Genomic DNA, 25,634 nt, shown 5'->3' on the forward strand with positions numbered 1-25,634 from the left:
CCCAACAGCTCACACCTTCTAGCCCTGGCAACATCCTTGTAAATCTTCTCTGTACCCTTTCCAGCTTGACAACATGAAGGGTCTCGACCCGAAACATCACCCATTCCTTCTCTCCTGAGATGCTGCCTGACCTGCTGAGTTACTCCAGTATTTTGTGAAACATATTTTCGTAACATGGTGCCCAGAACTGAACAGAGTAACTCACCAATGTCTTATACAACTAACTGCAACACTACCTCCCAAATTCTACACTCAATACTCTGACTGATGAAGGCCAATGTGCCTTTTTGATCAGCCTGTCCACCTTCAAGAAACCATGCACCTGCACTCCTCGATCCCTCTGCTCTCCAACACTCCCCAGAGGCCCACCATTCACTGTGTCCTGCCTAAGTTAGACTTCCCAAAATGTAACACCTCACATTTCTCTGCATTAAATTCCATCAACCATTCCTCTGCCCATCCGGCCAATCGATCAAGATCCTGCTGCAATTCTCCACAACCATCTTCACTGTCTGCAAAACAGCCCACTTTAGTATCATCTGCAAACTTGCTCATTTGCCGTATTTGTTCACATCCAAATCATTGATATAGATGACAAACAGTAACAGGCCCCGCACCGAACCCTGAGGCACACCACGAGTCACAGGCTTCTAGTCCAAGAAGCAACCTCACACCATCACCCTCCGCTTCCTTCCATGAAGCCAATTTTCTATCCATTCAGCAATCTCTCCTTGGATCCACCAGGTCGCACCAGCAATGGCAGCTTCGCCAACAATCTGTCCGTCCCTTCCTTCTTTGGTGCTTTATACTATGTGTTAAATGTATGTTTTAGTGTGCTTTTGCTTGTTTTATGTGGGGAAGGGGGTGGGGGAAACTTTTTTAAATCTCTTACCTCAACAGAGATGCGATTTTATTTCCATATCGTATCTCCGCCCGCACTGCAGCCTAACATCGAAGAGCTGGCGGCCTTTGCTGGAGACTGACCTCAGGAGCTCCAACCGCGGGAGCCTGTGGACTTTAACATCCTGGAGCTCGCGGTCCCTGGTTAGAGACCGACTTCGGGAGCTCCAAGCCGTAGGAGCTTCGACCGCCCTGACGCGAGAACTTCGATCACCCTGATGCGGGGTCTTCAATCGCCCCGATGCAGGAGCTTCGATCGCCCCAACGCGGGAACTTCGATCACCCTGATGCGGGGTCTCCAATTGCCCTGACGCGGGGTCTTCAATTGCCCCGACACAGGAGCTTCAATTGCCCCGACGCAGGAGCTTCGATCGCCCCGATGCAGGAGCTTCGATCGCCCCAACGCCCTTCAATTGCCTCGATGCAGGGGCTTCGATCGCTGGCTGCGGATGGTTCGACTGCCTCAACCACGGGAGAATAAAGAGGAAGAATATTGGGCTCTATTGCCTACCATCACAGTAAGGAATGTGGGGAATCCACTGTGGTGGATGTTTATGGTAACTTTTATGTAGTTGTGTGCCTTGTTGCTTTTTTTTTAGTATGGCTGTATGATAAATTGAATTTCACTGTACCTTAATTGGTACATGTGACAACAAAGTAACCTTGAAACCTTGATCGCATGGGATCTATCCTTCCAGAGCAGCCTACCGTGGTGCGCAGGAGGATGAGGGTTGACCATAAAGAGGTGTACAAAATCATGAGAGGAATAGATCAGGTAGACGCATAAAATCTTTTGCCCAGGGTAGGGGAATCAAGAACCAGACATAGGTTTAAGGTGAGGGGGGAAAGATTTAATAGGAACCTGAGGGGTAATTTTCACACAAAGGGTGGTGGATGTATGGAACGAGCTACTGGAGGAGATAGTTGAGGCAGGTACTATCACAATGTTTAAGATATATTTAGACAAGCACATGGATATAAAGGGATATGAGCCAAAGGCAGGCAGGTGGGACTAGTGTTGATGTGGCATGTAGGAGCACCTGGAGGAAGGTTTCAAATGAACCAGGTATCGAGACCTGTGTACAGAAAGTACTGAAACTCTTGCTCATGTTTAGCACAAGTGATCAAAGGTAAATCTTCTATAGATCCAGAAGCAGCTTCTTCCCTTTTGTCTTCAGGATTTTAAACAGTCCTTCCATAAACTATGGTAGTGTCTGATTCACTTCCATCCCATTTGTCTCTAGAATTCTTATGCTGCAATGCTGAGAACTATATTCTGCACTCTGTATCTTCCCTTTTGCTTTACTTATTGCACATGAGTTTGATTTGATTGTATTTATGTATAGTATTATCTGTTGTGATTGTTTTTCACTGTACCTCGGTACACGTGACAATAATTAACCGAAACCATTCATGGTGCAGAAACAAGGAACTGCAGATGTTGGTTTACACAAAAGTACACAAAGTGCTGAAGTAACTCAGCGGGTCAGACAGCATCTGTGGAGAACGCGGATAGGAGATGTTACGGGTCGGGACCCTTCTTTAGGCTGGAAACATCACCTATTCATGTTCTCCAGAGATGCTGCCTAACCTGCTGAATTTCTCCAGCACTTTGTGTTCTTTTGTCTAAACCATTCATAACTCGCGAACCATCAATAACAATTTTTATTCGGGCTCACATCCTTCCCTGCTACCATGAGCAATGGAAATTGAATCCTGCGATAACAGGATTTATGATGTGATCCAGAAACAAACCTTGTTAACACCGGGAACAAGGAACAGTCTTTGGGGGGGTCGAGGAGAGAGCCGCTGGCGATGACAGATGCGTGGAGTGGGCAGTAGAGGAGGGACCAGTATATTACCTCCAGCGCCTTCAAGGTCGACTGCAGGAGGCGCGCCCGGGACACAAAGGGGTCAGGCGAGGAGAGGGGCGTTGGGTCACGGGTCTGCAGCAGCTGGGGCTTACCTGGGCTTACCCAGATTTGGGGTACTCCAGTACTTTTAACATGTGGACCGGACTTGGACTTTGGACTTTTTCCATTGTAAACGGCGGCAATGTATGGCCACTGTGCATTTGAGGTTGTGCAAAATAATTTCACTGTGCTGTGCGGACCTGACAATAAAGAACCATTGAACCATTGCACAAAGTTATTTTCTGGATTGCATCACATTCCTCCATGTTATGGTAGTTGGTGCTCATTTAATCTTGATTACCAACAGTTGGCTTGTGAATTAATATCAGGTTCACGCGGCATTAACGGTGCAACAGCAGGCAGATTGTGGAAATAGAGTCAGACTAATGAAAGCTTAATGTGGGCTCTTGGATGATATAGTGACACAGAGCAGGTGTGGGAGACATCTGCCTCAAGCAGAATAAAATGGCGCTAAAACAAGCCAGCACATGCACAGAAGATTGTGATGAGTCCAGGAATCATTCAATGACCCCTGATACTAGACGCAATGTCAATAGGGAGATAGTAAGGCGAAGCACTTACAAGTTTAGATTAGTTACGTTTAGTAAGCAGAGAGCAGTCCTGAGCTACAATCTACCTCATTTGAGATCCATGGTCTATCTTTAATTGGACTTTACTGGACTTTACCTTGCACTAAACATTACGGTCTTTATACTGTACACTGCAGATGGTTTGATTGTAATCATGTATTGTCTTTCTGCTAACTGGTTAGCACGCAACAAAAGCTAATCACTGTACCTCAGTACACATGACAATAAACTAAACTAATCTAAACTAAACTAGTTTAGTTTAGAGATACAGCATGGAAATGGGCCCTTCAGCCCACCGAGTTCACACTGACCAACAATCACTCATACACTAGTTCTATCCTACACACTAGGGACCATTTACAGAAGCCAATTAACCTGCTAACCTGCATGTCTTTGGAGTGTGGGAGGTAACTGGAGCACACGGAGAAAACCTATGGGAGAATGTACAAACTCCGTACAGACAGCAACCGCAGTCTGGATCTTACCCGGATCTCTGGCGCTGTAAGGCAATAAATCTACTGCTGCCCACAACAACATGGTGTAAAAACTGGAGTCAGGCATATATTATCCCTGATTCATCCCATCATAGAATCATACAGCACGGAAACAGATCCTTTGGCCAAGCATGCCCAATCTACGCTCGTCCCACCTGCCCAGCTTTTGGCCCATATCCCTACAAACCTCTCCTGTGCATGACCCTGTCCAAATTCCTTTTAAATGTTGTTATTTTGCTTGCCACAACTACCTTCCCTGGCAGGTGGTATATGGGGGTGATTGGATGGCAGATGAGTGGAGTAAGTGACAAAGGCTGGAGTTGAAAAGGAGGGAAAAGGGTGTCAGATACAGAGAGGAATGAAGGAGAGAAATGTAAGGAGGGAGGGATGTGGGTGAAAAGGGATATGGGCCATTATTCGAGGTTAAAGTAATCTTCATGTATCTATTGTTGATCGCAGAAATGCTGGCACATTTGGAGCATACAGAAAACTATCCAAAGGAAGGGTTTAAATTTGAGAGGAGCAAAGTTGAAAGGAGATGTGCGCGGCAAGTATTTTACACCAGGGTGGTGGGTGGCTGAAATGCACTGCCAGAGTGGTGGTGGAGGCAGATACTATAGTGGCATTTAAGTTGGGTAGGCAAATGGATGTGCAAGGAATTAAGGAATATGGATCAATGCAAGACATTGGTGAGAAAACTGTTGGAGTATTGTGTTTAGTTTTGTTCACCCTGTTACAGGAAAGATGTTGTTGAACTGGAAAGGGTGCAGAAAAGATATACAAGGATGTTGCCAGGACTCCAGGGTCTAAGCTCTAGGGAGAGGTTGAGCAGGCGTGGAGATTGAAAGGTTCTTGATTAGTATGGATGTCAAAGGTTATGGGGAGAAGGCAGGAGAATAGGGTTGAGAGGGAAAGATAGATCAGCCATGAAACTGAATCATCCTATCAACAACTAGAGAGCAGTCCTGAACTATTATCTACTTCATTGGAGACTCTTCGACTTTACTGGACTTTATCTTGCATTGAATGTTATTACCTTTATCATATACAGTATCTGTATACTGTAGATAATAATAATAATAATAATGCATTACATTTATATAGCGCTTTTCTAAACACTCAAAGACGCTTTACAAGGTTTACTAAAACATAAAAGAAAATGAATAGATAAATAAGTAACCGAAGAGAAAAGGAAAAAGAAGGTGAGGTAATGGTCAGTGATTGAAGGCAGTGCTGAACAGGTGAGATGGCTCGATTATAATCATGTACAGTCTTTCCACTGACTGGTTAGCATACAACAAAAGCTTTTCATTGTAGCTCGGTATACGTGACAATAAACTAAACTAAACTAAACTCAATGGGCTGAATTGTCTAATTCTGCTCCTATGTCTTTTGGTCTTATGAATTAAGGCATTTTACATTATTAAAGGAAATTATCCTTCTTACATTATCAGGAGGGTTCCAAACAAGCCATGATATATACTAAAAGAGGAGATTTGAGGTAATAAAACATTTATGAGATTCTATTCAGTGTAAAGATTAACAGATGCAGACACAGCACCAGATGTGGAGATAGGCTGGGTAAATGTGCATCTGCCCACTAGACATTTAATTATATCTGTGCTCATTTCCTGCAGAAAAAATAGAAAAAATAGATTTCATTTCATCGCAAATCAGATTTTACTTTTGTTTTATTTTAGCTTCTTTCTGCCTCAAAGGACTGCCTTGGCACTTGTTCCTCTTTCAAGGTGAATGGATTTGATTGCAATTGCAATCATCGGAAAGCTGAATGTATAATTTTTGCCAGAAAGAAAATGTCAGTGTTGTTGAGGATGTACTGTATGTTGAATGGTGTTGACAAGAACAAGCCGACTCCTAGATTTTCCGGATGATTTCTCCTCTCTTCCCTTCACTATAGCAACCCTCTGATGAGGCATAGTCACAAAGGCAATAGACACCCATCTATTCCTTTTCCTCAGGACTATTGTTCGTGATAGATTGTAAACATGACTTCCTTCAAAAGGCCAAAGACTCAGAGAGAAAAAGTCGTTCACTCCGGGTGCTCCAGTTTCCTTCCACACTTCAAAGTGGTGCAGGTTTGAAGGTTAATTAGCTTCTGTAAATTGTAAATCGTCCCTAGTGTGTAGGATAATGTCAGTGTATGGGTGATCGCTGGTCACCACAGACTCAGTGGGCCGAAGGGCCTGTTCCCACGCTGCACTTGTAAAGTTTAAAGTCTAAAGTAAAGTCTCTCCTCCACTTCCGACTTTCCAGAGAAAACACAAATCCAACCTCTCCCTGTGGCTGAAACCCTCTAATCCAGGCAGTGTTCTAGTAAACCTTCTCTCCACCATCTCCAAGCCTTCATATCCTTTCTATAATGGGGCGACCAGAACTGCACACAATACTCGCAATGTGGCCTCTTCAAAATGTGAGAGAGCTGCTTACACATGCTTTCATATCCTTTCAGATCAGACAGTAATACACCATGAAAAAAGCCCTTCAGCCCAACTTGTCCATGCCGTTCGACAAGCCCAATCTAAACTAGTCCCATATACCCGCATTTGACCCCTATCTCTCTAAACCTTTCTATCCACGGACCTGTCCAAATGGCTTTTAAATGTTGTTATTGTACCTGTCTCAACTACTTCCTCTGGCAGTTCGTTCCATGTACCAACCACCCTCTGAATGAAAAATGTTTCACTCAGTTTCCAATAAATCTTTTCCTCCTCACCTTAAACCTATGGTCTCTAGTTCTTGATTCCCCTACCATGGGATAAAGATTGTGTATTCACACTGTCTATTCCCCTCATTAACATACACCAGAGCAGAAAAGAGCGGCGCGGTGGTGCAGCGGTAGACTAACCACCTTTCAGCGCCAGAGACCCGGGTTCGATCCTGACTACAGCTGCCTGTATGGAGTTTGTGACCACATGGGCTTTCTCCAGGAGCTCCACATTCCAAAGGTGTACAGGTTTGTACGTTGATTGGCTTCTGTAAATTGTCCCTAGCGTGTAGGATAGAACTATTGTACAGGTGAATAGTTGGTCGGCACGGACTCAGTGGGCCGAAGGGCCTGTTTCCAGGCTCTATCTGAAAAACTACAAACTAAATGCCCTTATTTTTCCTGCTTTCATTCTTTATCCAATTTCACTCTCTATCTGCCAGTGGAAACAGTTTCTCTTCACTTACAACTAAGTGACACTGAGTCATCGTATTGTTTTGGGTGTTAAGATGAATAATAACACATATATATTACTTCACATTGAATATGTACACCCAGAGTGGCTATAAATTGCTTTAAATCTGAGTAGTTAGCTGCTGCCATTGAAAGAAGACAAGGGGTGGTGATTTATCCTCTGCTGCATGCTCAAAATGTGCTTTGACATTTCAAACAAAATTTGGAATCAAGTTTTCATAGAATCATAGAGTCATACAGCATGGAAACAGGCCCTTGGGCTCAAGTCATCCATGCCGATTAAGATGCTATCTGCACTAATTGCATTTGCCCATATACCTCTAAACATCTCCTATCCATGTATGTATCCAAATTAGGGCGCACTGTAGCACAGCAGTAGAATTGCTGCCTTACAGCACTTACAGCCGGGAGACCCGGTTTCGATCCCGAATATGGGTGCTGTCGGTACAGAGTTTGTACATTCTCCATATGACCAGGTGGGTTTTCTCCAAGATCTTCGGTTTCCTCCCACACTCCAAAGACGTACAGGTATGTAGGTTAATTGGCTTGGTGCATGTGTAAAATTGTCCCTATTGTGTGTTAATGTGTGGGGATTGCTGGTCGGTGTGGTCTCGGTGGGCCGAAGTGCCTGTTTCCGCGCTGAATCACTAAACTAAACTAAATTTAAATTTAAATTTAAATCTTTTAAATGCTGTGACTGGACTTGCCTCAAGTGTCCTTAGAAGCCAGTGAGGGAACCAGCATGGAAACAGGTCCTTAGCCCATTGAGTCTACACCACCCATTGGGCATCCATTCACACTGATCCCATGACACACTCCCCTACATTCCCATTAACTCACCCAAGATTCCACCACTCATTCTCCGAGATCTTCGGTTTCCTCCCACACTCCAAAGACGTACAGGTATGTAGGTTAATTGGCTGGATAAATGTAAAAATTGTCCCTAGTGGGTGTAGGATAGTGTTAATGTGCGGGGATCGCTGGGCGGCGCGGACTTGGTGGGCCGAAAAGGCCTGTTTCCGCGCTGTATATATATGATATGATATGACATGAGGAGTAATTCATCATGCAAAACACAAAGTGCTGGAGAAACTCAGTGGGTCCAGCAACATCTGGGGGGGGGGATGGACAAACAATGTTTTGGTCGGGACCTTCTTCAGTCAGAAAGAAGAACGCATCTGCAGTTCCTTAATTCATAATGCCCAAGTATAATATTATCACCTGGTTTTACATGATGGGTCAATTAAAACTACTGAAAATAGTTAATGTTCACTCCCTTCACGGTGCAGATCATAAGAATGTACTACCATCCTATCAACAACAGTAGAGCAATCCTGAGCTACAAACTAGCTCTTTGGAGGCCCTTGGATTATCATTGATTGGACTTTACTGGCTTTATCTTGGATTTAATGTTATGCACAATATACCTTTTATCAACTATCTGTACACAGCAGATGGCTCGATGGTAATCATGTATTGGCTTTCTGCTAACTGGTTAGCATGCAACAAAAGCTTTTCACTGTACCTCGGTACACGTGACAATAAACTAATGACTAATGCATACCTTAGTTTAGTTTACTTTAAGGATACAGCCTGGAAACAGGCCCTTCGGCCCATTGTGTCTGCGCCGACCACAATCACCTGTACACTGGTTCTATCATGCACACTATTACAGAAGCCAATTAACCTACAAACCTGTATATCTTTGGAATGTGGCAGGAAACTGGAGCACCCAGGGGAAAACCACATGGTCACAGGGAGAACTGAAACTCCATGCCGACAGCACCCGTAGCCAGGATTGAACCTGTGTCTCTGGTGCTGTAAGACAATGACTCTGCTGTGCACCACAATGCCGCCCACAACCTGTCTTCAAGTTGACTCTCATTCCTGATGTAGGATCTCAACCCGAAACATCACCCATTCCTTCTCCCCAGAGATGCTGCCTGTCCCGCTAAGTTACTCCAGCATTTTGTGTCTATCTTCAATATAATTTTGCTTCTTACCGTGGCTGGGTCAATGTGTTGGAAGAGCCCTGTTGGGCCGGAGAGCCTGTTTCCGCGCTGTATGTCTAAAGTCTAAAATCACATCTTCTTTGCCCAAGCGGAATATGAGGTGCTGTTCCTCCAATTTCCGGTGGGCCTCACTATGGCACTGGAGGAGGCCCAGACTGGGAGTGGGAGGGGGAGTTGAAGTGCTCAGCCACCGGGAGATCAGGTTGGTTAAGGCAGACTGAGCGAAGGTGTTGAGGGAAACGATCGCCGAGCCTGCGTTTGGTTTCACCGATGTAAGTGACTCCTTACCAATTAGTACCGGTGCACCATAGAAAACATCCTTTCTGGATGCATCACAGTTTGTTACAGCAAATGCTCTGCCAAAGACCACAAGAAATTGCAGAAAATTGTGGACGTAGCCTCATCCATCATGCAAACTGGCTTGACGCCCCATATCCTCACGGCCCCCTTCCCCCCCCCCCTTCCGACTCCATCTACACTTCACACTGATTTAGGAAAACAGCCAACATAATCAAGCATCATTCATACCCTTGTCATTCTCTCTTCTCCCCTCTCCCATCGGGCAAGGATACAAAAGCTTGAAAGCTTTACTACCAGCTTCTACCCCCATTGTGCTCAGACTCTTGAATTGACCTCTCATCAATGAATTTCCACTCTATCTTGTTGCAGCTTTTTAATCCACACTGTAACTATAACTTTAACTACAGAGCTACAGAAAAAGTTCTGTTTTCTCTCTACTGCAGCTCATTTATTTTATCTTTTTTCACTACGTGATGTGCTCATGTATGGTATGCTTTGCCTGTACAGCACGGAAAATAAAGTTTTTCACTGTACAGATGCAGTGACCAGAGGGGAGCTCCAACTCAGAGACCACGGGTGAGCTCCGTCACAGAGACCAGGTGGGTGCTCCGAAGTGGAGACCATGGGTGAGCTCCGTCACAGGGACCAGGTGAGTGCTCCGAAGCGGAGACCACGGGTGAGCTCCGTCACAGACACCAGGTGGGTGCTCCGAAGTGGAGACCACGGGTGAGCTCCGTCACAGGGACCAGGTGAGTGCTCCGAAGCGGAGACCACGGGTGAGCTCCGTCACAGAGACCAGGTGGGTGCTCCGAAGCGGAGACCACGGGTGAGCTCCGTCACAGAGACCAGGTGGGTGCTCCGAAGTGGAGACCACGGGTGAGCTCCGTCACAGGGACCAGGTGAGTGCTCCGAAGCGGAGACCACGGGTGAGCTCCGTCACAGAGACCAGGTGGGTGCTCCGAAGCGGAGACCACGGGGGAGCACCGAGTTGGAGAGCACATTGGAACATCCATAAGAACAGTTGACTGGCTTGTGGAAATGGCCACATGCGACGGACAGCAGCAGCACATTGCTACCCAGACAACCGAGACGCACAACTCCGTAAGAAAGCTGTGGGCGTAGAGAATTGCTTAGTTAAGTGCAAGTTTATGTAAGTTGCCTATTACGTAAGTCGGGGAGTGCCTGTTTCGCATTACAGGTAACAATAATAAACCAATACCAAATAATAAACCAACGGCAATACCAATGAACGCAACACTGTATGAACAAATAGTGATACCTGGTCTGGCATTTTCCCGTGTTCAAGAAACATGACCTTGTTGGTAGCAATATGTGAGTCTGCACGTTCTCCATTGTCACTATAGGGGAGAGTCTTGTGTGGACATATGCGCACCAGTTTCTGTAAAAAAAAACAAGGCGGAAGACATTACTTTCAACTTGGATGCAATAAATTCTGTGGCCCTCCTGTATGTTCCACAATTCCAATTATCCAAGAAAGGCAAGGTTCTCAATAGACGTGGTGATGGGTGTCATGGTATCAGCCCTTAGGAAACGATAAGGAACAGATTAATTGTAAAGAGAACCATCACGAGTTCCAAAACACAAAGCTATGCCAATCAGATAGACACAAAGTGCTGGAGTTTGTTTGCACTATTATTGTTTGTTTTTGTGTGTGACTGTGTTTATTTACATATTTTGTACACTGAACTTATTTTATCATTTACAGGTACTCCCCAGGTAACAATGGTTCGACTAGCGATAGTTCGACTTTGTGATGGTTTCAAATGGCAGCGACCTGTAGTGAGCCACTGCTCGCTTCCAGACACGTGATCGCGCGTTTTCAATGCATTTCGACTTACAATACTTTCGGTTTCCGAAGGGTTTCTCGGAAGGGAACCCCATCAGAAGCTGAGGAGCACCTGTATTACATTGTTCTGTTGTGCTGCTGCAAGTAAGAATTTCATTGCTCTATCTGGGACATATGACAATAAAACACTCTTGACTCTTGACGATTAACATCAGGGCTGCACTACATTATAGTCTGATTGCCCTGTACAACTGATAATTTATTATACTATTGTTTATTTATTTGTTGTGTTGTTGCTTTTATGAGCATGCAAGAAGCTGCAGCAGGTAATAATTTAGTGTTCTGTTCCTGTTGCATATGACAAGTAAACACTTGACTCTTGATTTGTTTGACATTTCAGAGTCCATTGGTGGTGAGTTTAACTTTTCCCAATTGCTCATGCAACTGTAAACCAGCAGATGGCAGCATCTGACAGCACAAGCCAGGTTGGAGTAACAGCACACGCCAGAGGGAGGCCACATGAGCAAACTGCGGGAACAGCACCTCAGATTTTGCTTGGGTAACTTACAACCCAGCGGTATGAACATTGAATTCTCTCATTTTAAGTAACTTTTACTTACATTCCCCTCTCCCTTTGCCCCTTCCTCCACCCCGGTCGTTTTCCACAGTTCTCCACATTGTTTCTCTTGTGATTACACCTTCCCTATAGCCAACAACAGACTTACCAGGCACCACCCTGCCTGAGGTCATTTGTGGCCGGCCATGACTGGTCCTGATCTTTTCTCACCTCCAGCTCTTCAACCCCCACTCCACCCTCTACTTTCAGTCTGAAGAAGGGTCCCAACCCCAATTGTCAACCATCCTTTTTTTGCGTTAGAGATACAGCGCGGAAATAGGCCCATCGGCCCACCGTGTCCGCGTCGACCAGAGATCTCCTTGCACGAGCACTATCCGACAGACCAGGGACGATTTACAAATTTTTTAACCAAAGCCAAATTAACCTACAAACCTGTACATCTTTGGAGTGTGGGAGGAAACCGGAAGGGAAAACCCATGAGGTCACGGGTAGAATGTACAAACTCCATTCGGAGTCTCCAGAGATGCTGCTTGACCCCTTGTGTTACTCCAGCACTTTGTGAATATCTTTGGTATAAGGCAACATCTGCACTTCCTTCTTTTTCCAATAATCCACTATCTGACTTTTCAGAAACACCAATTGTTTCGGCATCCAGTTCACCCGATTATGTGTGTAGCTAATGTGGGATAGACAAAAGTTGTAGCCAATTAGCTTGCAGGAAAATCCCCTAAATAACGTGACAAAGACCGATAACCTTCAAGACCCAAAATGCTGGAGTAACTCAGCAGGTCAGGTAGCACCTCTGTAGAACATGGATAGGTGAAGTTTCACAGAGTGCTGGAGTAACTCAGCAGGTCAGGGAGCACCTCTGGATAACATGGATAGGTGACGTTTCAGGTCAGGACCCTCCAGTGTAAAAAAGTCCGACACCATGATTCCAAGTGACTACGCTGATATTTAACGCTGAATCACTTCAGTAAGTGAGGAATCAATGTGCCATGGAGGAGGTAGTTGAAGCAGGTACATTCACAACGTTTAAGAAACATTTGGGCAGGTACATGGATAGAAAAGGTTTAGAGGTATATGGGCCAAATGCAGGCAGATGGGTCTAGCATAGAAGGGGCATGTTGGTTGGCATAGGAATGTTGGGCCGAAGGGCCTGTTTTCCATGCTGTATGACTCAATGACTATGTTTTCAACTACATGGCAAGTGGAACGCAAACTATTTTTGGGGAATAGGTCCAATGGTTCTAAATGGTTCACCACTAGGGACAATGAAAGTCAAAGAGAGGAATGACGAGAGAAGCAAGTAAAAATTTGTCTTGCTTTTGGTAACCAGTCCATTGCACAGCACCTTGTACAGTGAAAAATCTTAACTTACCTTGCTAGTACTCGATCACACAAAATGTAGTGAAGATAGACACAAAGTGCTGTAGTAACTTAGGGGGTCAGGCAGTAACTCTGGAGGAAAAGGATGGGTGACGTTTCAGGTCGGAACCCATCTTCAGTCCGAAGTAGAATCTCGACCCAAAGTGTCGTCTGTTCCTTTTCCAGCACTATGTGTCTATTTTCAGTATAAACCAACGTCTGCAGTTCTTTCCTACACACAAAATGGGGTGCTGTGCCTAATGGTGGGATATAAGGGTTGATAATCAGAAGCTTGCTCTTCAAGATACACACTAAGACACATCTTCAAAGAGGAAAGTGTTGGGAAGGGAATCCAAGAGTTTACTAATGTGCTGAGGGACTCGCTGAAGCTTGGTGCAGCCAATGCAAAGGCTTTTTGAAGAAGGACCACTACATTTTGTATGCACGGGCAGCTGCAAGGTAAGTTCAGATTTTTCACTCTACAAGGTGCCGTGCAATGGTGTGACTGACGGTCTGAGTCTTGGTAGTCTAAGGTGGACCTTGAGGGTCTGAGTCGAGGGGGTCTCCTCAAACATCAGAAGGTGGTATCATGCCAGAGGCCACATGTACAAAGTATTGTGTTTTGCACAACTATGTATAAAACCAACAACACTGAATGTGCAGACCAACACAAAGACTATGAAGGGCTTTGCATTGTTTTCCATTGTTAATATATTTTTTACTATAAATAAACTATATTTTTGAAATATAAAAAATAGGAGATTTTGGGAGACTCCAAAATCAAATGAATACTACTGGAAGAATAATCTAACAAAGAATTAGCCTTTGTTTCAGGGAGGCAGGAACACAAGGGTAGAGATATTTATAGAATGCTCTGCAAAGTCTGCATCCATTGTTGTGTGTCAGGTTTTGGAAATTTCACATCAGGAGATTAAACTGTGCTTTGAATTGTTATGATATAGATTCACTAAAACCATACAAGTCCTGACAGAGTCAAATGAGTCAAGAGAAGGAGTGGTGATGAAGGTCTATTGTTGAGCTGATCATCACGTTCTCAGGAGAGAAGGGTGTGTCACTGTGGAAAAACGTACCCAGTTGAAACACTGCCAGTAATTGTTCACCATTGTTCACCATTCCATCATCGTTGTCGTCAGTCTTGGTGTCCCAGTGCAACTTGTTCAAGGAATCAACATCAGTTCCAAACCACACAACACGTATTGAATTATCCGTGACAGATACAGACACTCACATCATTGAACTCCAAACGCACATATGATGAAAATGCTCTTTGTAAATGTGCACAATGTAAATTTGGTTTAGTTTGGTTTGGTTTGTTTAGTCTGGTCTGGTTTAGTTTAGTTTAGTTTAGTTTAGCTTGGTTTAATTTAGCTTAGTTTTACTTGGTTTGGTCTGGTTTAGTTTGGTTTGTTATTTTCACGTGTACCGAGGAGTCCAACATGACAGCTGAGAAATTTAAATTGTAGTCATTCAATAAGTCACGATGAAGCATAGATTGGGTAGACAATCAGAAACATTTTCTCCAGATGGAAATATCAAATACTAGAGGGCATAGTTTTAAGGTGAGAGTGACTATAGAATTTCGACTTTAGAGATACAACACAGAAACAGGCCCTTCGGCCCACCGAGTCCACATCAACCAGTTATCACCCCGTACACTTGCACTAACCTGCGCACTAGGGACAACTTTACAATTTTAGCGAAGCCAATTAATCTACAAACCGGTAGGTCCTTGAAGTGTGGGAGGTACCGGAGCTCCCGGAGAAAACCCACGCGGTCACAGGGACAACGTACAAACTCCTTGCAGACAGCACCCATGGTCAGGATCGAACCAGTGTCTCTGCTGTTGTAAGGCAGCAACTACACTGCTGTGTCACTGTGCCGCCCTGTGGCAAAGTTTCAAGGAGATGTGTGGGGCAAGTATTTTTTCACGGTGTGTGGCAAGTGCATGGAACATACTGCTGGGGATGGTCTTCTTCTTTCGTATGTCAACTAGAACAATCAAAAGTGGCACTTGGTGCTTCAGAGTGCCGTAGTTGACGCTTTGCTGCAAATGTTGCCAGTTCTGTAGAACTACCCAGGTTGGACGACGAGGATGTAAAGCAGTTCCCACCCGCTGGGAATGGTGGAGAAGGCAGATAACACAGTGGCATTTAAGAGACTTTTGGATAGGCACGTGGTTACGCAGGGAATGGAAGGATATGGTTTACGTGAAGACAGAGAAGAGTTGGTCTTGGCATCATAATCGGTACGGGCATTGAGGGCCGAAGAGCCTACACATGTGCTGTACTTTTCTATGTTCACCCATCAGGGTAGAGGAAAGTATTCACCTGCAACAGGGAGGGAGGGCTAGAGGATCACTCCATTTTGTAGAAGTCTTTATGCAGCCAAATCTATTTGATACAAAAACTTAGCTGGTTCCTGTAGTTTCAGGTAATGGTCCTTTTAAGAACTAATGACTGGATCATTTAATGGTACTAACAAAAAGGAAGGCATCTGCAGAGAATAATCCAGTGATTGTATATCGGGTCGCACATAAATCGATGGGCTATTAGCGTCAGGCTTTTACCTCATCAGGTGTTCCTGTGCTGTACTGTTTTCAATCAGTTTTGTTTTGAGATGCAGTGCGGAAACAAGCACTTTGGCCCACGGAGTCCACATTGAGAAGTGATCCCCATACACTAGCACGATCCTACACACTAGGGACAATTTATAATCTTTACTGAAGCCAATTAACCTACAAACCCGTATGCCTTTTCTTTGGCATGTGGGAGGAAACAGGAGCAGCCGGAGAAAACCCACGCGGTCACGGGGAAAACGTACAAACTCCGTACAGACAGCACCCGTAGTGAGGATTGAACCCGGGTCTCCGGCGCTGTTAGGCAGCGACTCTGCCACCTTGCCACATGTGCAATTTAATGTTCTATTTTCTTAAGTCAGAATCTTTAATTAAAGGGGAAACTACTTTCAGTAAAGGTGATCATGAAACGACAAAATAGTTTTAAGAATACAACCATCTGTTCATCGGTGATTTGCAGGAAAATAAATTGCTTTCCAGTAGCTGGTGTGAAACCAGAACCATCAATACAACGGAATCCAAACAGCCTCCAATTCAGGGACAACTAGGGTGGGAACCAAATGATATCATTGCCAGCGACAACCATCCCACAAGTAAATATAGAAAAATAAGAAAAAGCACTCATTTCTGGCATTCACGACTCAGCCTAAATAAACATCCCTGGCTGATTCCCAAAGGTATTAATTCCTTTAGTATCCAGAGCTGAGATAATTGAGGCTGGGGAAAATGCTTGAAGATTGAATATAATCATATATATATATATATATATATATATATCTATGTCTATATCTATCTATATATATATATATATATATATGTGTGTGTGTGTGTGTATATATATATATATATATATATGATTATATACATATGATTATATTCAATCTTCAAGCTTTTTACCCAGCCTCAATTATCTCAGCCGCTGGATACTATATATAGAGAGAGAGAGATAGATAGATAGAGATAGATAGAGATAGATAGAGATAGATAGATAGAGAGATAGATATAGAGAGAGAGGGAGAGAGGGAGAGAGAGAGAGAGAGAGAGAGAGAGAGAGAGAGAGAGAGAGAGAGAGAGAGAGAGAGAGAGAGAGAGAGAGAGAGAGAGAGAGAGAGAGAGAGAGAGAGAGAGAGAGAGAGAGAGAGAGAGAGGGAGAGAGAGAGAGAGAGAGAGAGAGAGAGAGAGAGAGAGAGAGAGAGAGAGAGAGAGAGAGAGAGAGAGAGAGAGAGAGAGAGAGAGAGAGAGAGAGAGAGAGAGAGAGAGAGAGAGAGAGAGAGAGAGAGAGAGAGAGAGAGAGAGAGAGAGAGAGAGAGAGAGAGAGAGAGAGAGAGAGAGAGAGAGAGAGATGGAATGCTCGGATATGCAGTCAAATGACTTTATGAATCAGATAGATAAGCATATAGAGATAGAGACGGTGACACTATTGTGATGAGTTATGTTGAGAGGGCAGCACAGTGGTGCAGTGGTAGAGTTGCTGCCTTACAGCGCCAGAGACCCGGGTTCGATCCTGATAGAATAGGGTAGGGGTGATCGTTGGTCAGCAAGGGCTCGGTGGGCCGAAGGGCCTGTTTCCATGCTGTATTTCTAAACTAATCTAAAAGGTCAGCGTAAATGGATGGTTAACAGTCAGCAAAGACTCCATTGGGCTGAAGGACTTGTCTCCGTGCTGTATCACTCTATCAGAATAAAGACAAGATTATTGTAAAGTAAACTTTCAGTTGTACTTACTTTCCCCTGGCCGTTTCAAAGCTGACTTTGCTGCCTCCAATCTTCCTGTAGGATGGGTACTTCTGCCTGGTGTTGTCTTTATTCGCTCCTCCCGCTACATCGAGAGCCTGCCTCAGGGATCTGTTAGCAGCAGGCAGACCAGCAGACGGTGAAGCCCCCGTCTGAAGGTTCCCTCCTCGATCTGTTGTGAAGACGCTGCTCCCATTCTCGGCTGCCCACTTCACTCTGGAACTCGAATCGGGAACCACGCAGCAAACCTTCGAAAGGGTGGAAATTAACCCCAGAATAACCAGGCTTCTCGTTCCGACCGAGATGGAGATCACCCTCCTTCCCTTTGTGACACCCAACATTGTGCAGTGGTAACTTGCCTCCACTCACACAATAAGATAATTCCTCTGCCAGCTTTAAGTCTTCTCAGCAAGGAAACGGCATTTGCATGTTGGACGTGACGGCAGGAAGCCGGGCCGGCCCTTCCCAGGAAGTTGGTCAAGAGAGAAGCTTGTTGCAGTTTCCGTGAAGTCGACTGAAATGGATTTTGCAAAGGGGAATGAATTTTGTTTAGTTTTAGTGTTTAGAGATACGGCATGGAAACAGTCCACCGAGTGCATACTGACCAGCGATCACCTGTTCGCACTAGTTCTATCCTGCACAACTTACTGACAATTTACAGAAGCCAATTAACCTACGAACATGTAAGTCTTTGGAATGTGGGAGGAAACCGGAGCACCCAAAGAAAACTCACGCGGTCACAGGGAGAACACACAGAGACAGCACCTGTAGCCAGGATCGAACCTGGGTCGAGGGAACTGTAAGACTGCAAACCTACCACAACGCCACTGTGCCGCCAATGATTTTGTGTTGTTGCTTCAGCAGTCAAAGGCAAAGATATTTAATCATAGATCACGGGACAGTACAGCAGAGGAACAGGCCCTTCAGCCCACGATGCACTCAACAAGCACAAGGCCACGTTAAACTAATCTTTGCCAGCATGTGATCCATATCCCTCCATTCCTGCATGGTACACATGCCTATCCAAAAGCTCTGCAAAGCCTCTCGTGCTTAAAAGTCAAGAGTTTAATTGTCTTATGTCCTGACAACCGAACTATGATATTCTTAATTGTGGCAGCTCAACAAGCCTGCAGACAAAATAGATGGAGATAATATATAATAAACAAAATGTCAATAAATTAATAACCTAAAACGGGTGCAAAAATCCCTGAAGTCCTTAGTGCAACCAATAGACAATAGACAATAGGTGCAGGAGGAGGCCATTCGGCCCTTCGAGTCAGCACCGCCATTCAATGTGATCATGGCTGATCATTCTCAATCAGTACCCCGTTCCTGCCTTCTCCCCATACTCCCTGACTCCGCTATCCTTAAGAGCTCTATCTAACTCTCTCTTGAATGCATTCAGAGAATTGTCCTCCACTGCCTTCTGAGGCAGAGAATTCCACAGATTCACAACTCTCTGACTGAAAAAGATTTTCCTCATCTCCGTTCTAAATGGCCTACCCCTTATTCTTAAACTGTGGCCCCTTGTTCTGGACTCCCCCAACATTGGGAACATGTTTCCTGCCTCTAACGTGTCCAACCCCTTAATAATCTTATACGTTTACTATCAAAGACAGTCCATTGTTCATCGCTGAGGCTAGTTTCATTTAGTTTAGAGATACAGTGCGGAAACAGGCCCTTCAGCCCACCAAGTCCGTGCCGACCAGCGATCTTTGCACACTAGCACTATCCTGCCTACTCAAGGGGCAATTTACCAATATACTAAGCCAATTAGCCTGCAAACCTGTACTGTCTTTGGAGTGTGGAAGGAAACCGGGGCTTCCCAGTGAAAGGTGACGGGGAGAATGTACAAACTCTGTACAGACGAGCCCCCTTAGTCAGGATCGAGCCTGGGTCTCTGGCATTATAAGGCAGCAACTCTACTGCTGCGTCACCGTGCCGCTGTGTTGTGTAGTGTTCAAGAGCCTGATGGTTGTTGAGAAGAACCTATTCTTGAACCTGGTGGTCTCAGTTTTCAGACTCCTGTATCATCTTCCCAGTGGTAAGAATGAAATGAGAGCGTGGCCAGGGTTGTGTGGGTCTGTGATGATACTACCTGCCATGCTGAGGTAATATCATCAAAGACCCTCATCAGGGTCTTTGGCAGTGTCTATCATTCTCTGTAATCTCCTTCAGTCCTGGGCCTTTAAGTTGCTAAACAAGGCCATAGTGCAACCAGTTAATATGCTCTCTTCCGTATATGTGAAGAAGGTCAAGAGTCTTTATTTTCCAAATGTCTTTATTTTCAGAGAAAATAAAAATAGGGTTGGCACAGTGGTTCAGCAGTAGACTTGCTGCCTTACAGCGCCAGAAGCCTGGGTTTGATACTGACTGTGGGTGCTGTCTGTACGGAATTTGTACATTCTACCTGTGAAATCCTGGGTTTTCTCCATGTGCACCGGTTTCCTCGCACATTCTAATGGACTGCAGGTTTGTAGGTTAATTGGCTTTGGTAAAAATTGTAGATTGATCCAAATGTGTAGGATAGTGCTAGTATGTGGGATGATCGCTGGTCAGCGTGGACTCGGTGGGCAGATAGGCCTGTTTTTCACACTGTATCTCTAGTCTAAAGTCTAAAGAGAGTATTTGTTGACATATCAAATTGCCTCAATCTTTCCACGAAGTAGATGGGTTGTAGCCTTTCATAACTTCATAAGTCATAGGAGCAGAAGTAGGCCATTCAGCTCATCAAGTCTGCTCCGCCATTCAACCATGGCTGATCTACCTTTCCCTCTCCAAGGCATTCTCCTGCCTTCTCCCCATAACCCCTGACACTCTTACTAATCAAGAATCTTCCAATCACTGCCTAAAAAATACCCAATGACTTGGCCTCCACAACCGTCTGTGGCAGTGAATTCTACAGATTCACCACCCTCCGACTAAAGAAATTCCTTCCTATCTCCTTTCTAAAGGTATGTCCTTTTATTCTGAGGTTATGGCCTCTGGTCCTAGACTCTCACATTAGTGGAAACATCCTCTCCACATCCATTCTAACCAGGCATTTCACTATTCGATAAGTTACTCTTGCACTTAAGTATGATTGTGCCTATTGTATAGTAATATTATAACTGAACTGCATGCAAAAAAAGTATTTCACTATACCTAGGTGACAATAAAGTACCATTGAACCATTCAAAGCCTCCACATCTTTCCTGTAATGGGGTGACTAGAACTGTATGCAATAGCCCAAATGCAGCTAAATAAAATCCTAAAAAGTTGCACTATGACTTTCTGATTCTTATACTCAATATACTTATATGTTGTACATTATACTTTTCTAGTTTGTTTATTATATGATCTATTGACTACAATATTTACAACCCATTGTGCTGCTGCTGCTAAAAGAAAGAATTTCATTGTTCCATTCTGGTGCATATGTTTATACACTCTTGATTCTTACTTGGTGAAATTAAAAAAGGCTGAAGAGAATTACTGGAAAAATTGCACAGTGGCACAATGGTAGAGCAGCTTCCTCACAGTGCCAGAGACCCGGTTTGATCATGACTACGGGTGCTGTCTGTATGGATTTTGTCCATTCTCCCATATGGGTTTTCTCCACATGCTAAGTTTCGTCCCAAGTTACAAAGACGTAAGGATTTGTAGGTTAATTGGCTTCTGTAAATTACCCCTAGTGTGTCGGATGCAAAACTGGGGATAACGTGGAACCAGTGTGAATGTGTGATCATTGGTCGGTACAGACTCGGTGAGCCAAAGAGCCAGTTTCCATGCTGTATACCTAAACTAAACTAAACTGTGAAAACTATGAGGAAACTGTTCATCCACAGCCTTGTACTTTTGTATGTTTTGAAGGAGAAAAGGTGAACCAATGTCCATCTCTGCCTCAGGGGAACCTTAAGTGTAATCTTGCATCCATTTCTTCCAGTAATCAGCTTAGGCTGGAGACCAGCATGGCAAAGTGTCTGATGCATCGGCAACTGGTTCCTCTTCATTTGTGTCCACAATTAGATTATTTAAGTTGCAATGGAGCTTCTAGGCATAAGATTGCACTGACAGATCTCAGTTGAGAAAACACTTTTTTGTTGTTTTCCAACCATTCACAGGCCACAGAAGAGCAAAGTGTTTGACTTATAATTGGATAAAATGTAGAAACAAGGAACCGCAGATGCTAGTTTACACCAAAGGACACAAAGTGCCAGAGCAACTCAAGGGGTCAGACAGCATCTCTGGAGAACCTGGAGAGGTGACATTTTGGGTCAGGTCCCAACCCTGAAACGTCATCTATCCAAGTTCTCCACAGATGCTGTTTGACCTGCAGAGTTACTCTGGCACTTTGTGTCCTTTTACCTATAATTGGATCTTCCCCACACCTTTTAGGTTCCATGATAGGGTGACACGGTGGAGCAGCAGTGGAGTTGCAGCCTTACATCGCTAGAGACCGGGATTTGATCCTGACTATGGATCCTGTCTGCATGGAGTTTGTACCTTCTCTCTGTGACCACATGGATTTTATCCGGATGCTACGGTTCCCTCCCACATTCCAAAGATGTACAGATTTGTACAGATGTACAGATTTTACAGATACAGGCATTGCTAGAATAGTAAATTGCCCCATGTATGTAAGATAGTGCTGGCGTACGGGATGATCGCTGGTCGGCGCGGACTCGTGGGCCAAAGGACCTGTTTCCGCCCTGAATCTTTAAAGCTTAAAGTCTAAAAATCATTAACACCATGGAGTGTTCCCTGCTCCCTCGCCAACCCATTCTGTCCAGCTACCTGCTGCTACTGAAGGCAAAGCCTTTTAAAAACATATCTCCTGAGTATCATGTTGCTCAAGTCAGTTTAGGTAAACAGGATAGTTCCTAACCATTGTAAATTTTGCCCTGAATCCAAATACTCTGGGCTCACAGGTGTGCTTTGGAAGTCTATAGGAGCACCTTTGGATGAATTGAGCAGATCTTGGGATAATATATGTTGGCGGCACTGCTTGCATTGACCAGCGGAGATTTACTCTGGTCTGTGCTGCTAGCATTGCCACGGCTAAAAGGTTTTGTAATTAATCTCCAGCCTGATGAATGTTCAGAGTTCACGGACTGAGCAGATGTCCACTGAAGCAGTGTTTGAAGACAGATGGTTTAAACTTGCTACCTATGGACTGATTACTGTCAGGCAACCCCCAGATCAGGTGACAAATTGGAGTGAAATAAGATGTGGGATGTAATGGATGAGTTATCCGAAGCAAGACCATGCAGACAATATTAATGAAAAGGAAATTACTTATAATCTTTTCAGAAACCTCTACTGAACTTTGCAATTGGCTTATTCAAGGCAGGTCTCACCCATTATCACATGATCTCTCCTTTATGGGAATAATTTTCTTCTCATATTAAATATGAATGAATGAATGCATGAATGAATGAATGAATGAATGAATGAATGAATGAATGAATGAATGTTTATTGGCCAAGTATGTGCATATACAAGGAATGTGCCTTGGTGCTCCGCTCACAAATAACAACGCAAACATACAGTAAACAATTAAGAATAAAGCATAAACACATCAAAACAATAAGGATACAACACTACGGTCTAAACATGTGGGTGAAAATAAACCAGAGCAAAAAAGAGACTACAGACTTTAGTTATTGAGTAGAACTATCACTCGTGGAAAAAAAGCTGTTTTTATGTCTGGCTGTGGCTGCTTTGACAGTCCAGAGTCGCCTTTCAGAGGGAAGTGCTTCGAAGGTTTTGTGGCCAGGGTGAGAGTGGTCAGAGATGATCTTGCCCGCACGCTTCCTGGCCCTTGCAGTGTACAGTTCATCAATGGGGGGAAGGTTGCAGCCAACAACCTTCTCAGCTGATCGAACGATCCATTGCAGCCTCCGGATGTCGTGCTTGGTGGCTGAGCCAAACCAGACCATGATGGAGAAGGTGAGGACGGACTCAATGATAGCAGTATAGAATTGGACCATCATTGCCTGTGGCAGATTGTGTTTCCTCAGTTGCCGCAGGAAGTACATCCTCTGTTGGGCCTTTTTGACTGTGGAGTCGATGGTGGCCCCCCATTTAAGGTCCCTGGAGTTGATGATTCCAAGGAACTTAAATGGCTCCACAGATGTGACTGTGGTGTTGATGGTGAGTGGGGGGAAGGGAGGGGGAGCTCTTTGAAAGTCTACATTTAGTTCCACCGTCTTAAGAGCATTGAGCTCCAGGTTGGTGCGATGGCACCAGGATGTCACTTCCCGTCTGTAGGCAGATTCCTCCCCATCCTGGATCAGTCCAATCAGGGTTGTGTCATCCACAAACTTGAGGAGCTTGACACGACCCTGCACAATGCAGAGCTAAAGTCCACAAACAGAATCCTGGCAGGGTGCCCTTGCGGCCTAGGTGCTGGAGGATGAAGTGCAGGCCTACTCTCCGAACCAGTGCTCTTGCACTCGTGTACAGGGCCGCTGAGTACGCCGCCCCAGAGTGGTGCCGGAGTGCTCATACTAGCAAGCTAGACGCCACCCTCAACGACACCATGCAGATCATCACTGGCTGTCAATGCCCTACTCCAACGGATCTCCTGCCGGTGCTCGCAGGTATTGCACCCGCCAAGCTTTGCAGAGTTCTTCACTCATAGGCTGGTGTGCAAGGCCCCATCGGACGGCAAACATCCTTTGCACCATCTCGCCATGGGTTCACTGCAACTGGGACCTCAACGCCTGTCATCTCGTCACCCTTTCTCCCGTCACACAGCGACCCTCTGCGGCTCCGGTTTCAACATACTAGGAGCATGGATAACCAGCTGGGAACAGACTTCGCAACCTCCTCAATTCACTGTCGAACCGAACACCACAGCCCCACCCGACTCGGACATGCCCCGCAAAGAGTGGGCCGCCCTGAACCGGCTCCGCACAGGGGTCGGCCGGTTCAAAGCCAACATGCATCGTTGTGGGCTGCGTTCATCAGCAGCCTGCTTGTGTGGAACAGACCAGCAAACAGCGCAGCACGTCATTTTCGACTGCGCTGTCCTCCGTCCCCCTGGTGGAGGGGTAGACCTCACGGCCCTCGACAACAGCACATTGCACTGGCTACAGCGCCTGGAGAGCGTTACATAACGTCTGCTGCCTCAAACGCAAGAAGCAGAAGAAGAGGTGCAGGCCTAGGTTGACTGCGTCATCCACCGATCTAATGGCCCTGTATGCAAACTGCAGAGGGTTAATTAAGGGTATTTAATTAAGATATTAAATATATTTTGGCCCTACATAAGAATTAGTGAGAACAGACAAAATCTATTCAGTTTGGTTCAAGAGTCAAGAGTCAAGAGTGTTTAATTGTCCTATGTATCAAAAACAGAACAATGAAACTCTTACTTGCATAATGGCACAGTGGGGCAGCAGTAGAGCTGCTGCCTCACAGCGCCAGAGACTTGGGTTTGATCCTGACCTTGGGTACTGGCTGAGTGGAGTTAGAAACATAGAAACATAGAAAATAGGTGCAGGAGTAGGCCATTCGTCCCTTCGAGCCTGCACCGCCATTCAATATGATCATGGCTAATCATCCAAATCAGTATCCCGTACCTGCCTTCTCTCCATACCCCCTGATCCCTTTAGCCACAAGGGCCACATCTAACTCCCTCTTAAATATAGCCAATGAACTGGCCTCAACTACCTTCGGTAGCAGAGAATTCCACAGATTCACCACTCTCTGTGTGAAAAAAAGCTTTCTCATCTCGGTCCTAAAAGACTTCCCCCTTATCCTTAAACTGTGACCCCTTGTTCTGGACTTCCCCAACATCGGGAACAATCTTCCTGCATCTAGCCTGTCCAACCCCTTAAGAATTTTGTAAGTTTCTATAAGTTCCCCCCTCAGTCTTCTAAATTCCAGCGAGTACAAGACGAAACCTGTTTACCTGTTCTCCATGTGACTGCGTGGCTTTTCTCCGGTTTCCTCCCACATTCGTGCACAATTGTGGGTTAACTGTGTAAATTGCTCCTTGTGTGTAGGATGCGAACGTGGATAATGTAGAACTAGGTTCGGGGTGACGGATGGTAGGCGAGGACTCCATGGCCCACAGGGTCTGTCTCCCTGCTGTATCTCTGAAATAAACACAACAGGTCTGTAAACACAGTACTCATAGATAACACAATAAACTGAAC

General features: G+C 45.0%; 1 protein-coding gene across 2 annotated transcripts in view; it reads right to left on the reverse strand.

Annotated features, from left to right (window-relative positions):
* LOC144595697 (multimerin-1-like) overlaps positions 1–25,414 on the reverse strand; it is a 62,779-nt gene extending 37,365 nt beyond the window's left edge. The window contains exons 1-3 of one of the 2 annotated variants that reach the window (XM_078403244.1): positions 25,388–25,414; positions 17,482–17,738; positions 10,688–10,807 (exon numbers count right to left, since the gene is read on the reverse strand). In XM_078403244.1, the coding sequence (XP_078259370.1) occupies positions 10,688–10,761 (74 nt within the window). In that variant the 5' untranslated portion in view covers positions 10,762–10,807; positions 17,482–17,738; positions 25,388–25,414. Of the gene's footprint in view, positions 1–10,687; positions 10,808–17,481; positions 17,886–25,387 lie in introns of those variants that run through there. The other variant, XM_078403237.1, reaches the window with a different exon arrangement.
* Positions 25,415–25,634: the final 220 nt, after the last annotated feature.

The sequence above is a fragment of the Rhinoraja longicauda genome, chromosome 1 (genome assembly GCF_053455715.1).
Source record: "Rhinoraja longicauda isolate Sanriku21f chromosome 1, sRhiLon1.1, whole genome shotgun sequence".
Classification (NCBI taxonomy): Eukaryota; Metazoa; Chordata; class Chondrichthyes; order Rajiformes; family Arhynchobatidae; genus Rhinoraja; species Rhinoraja longicauda.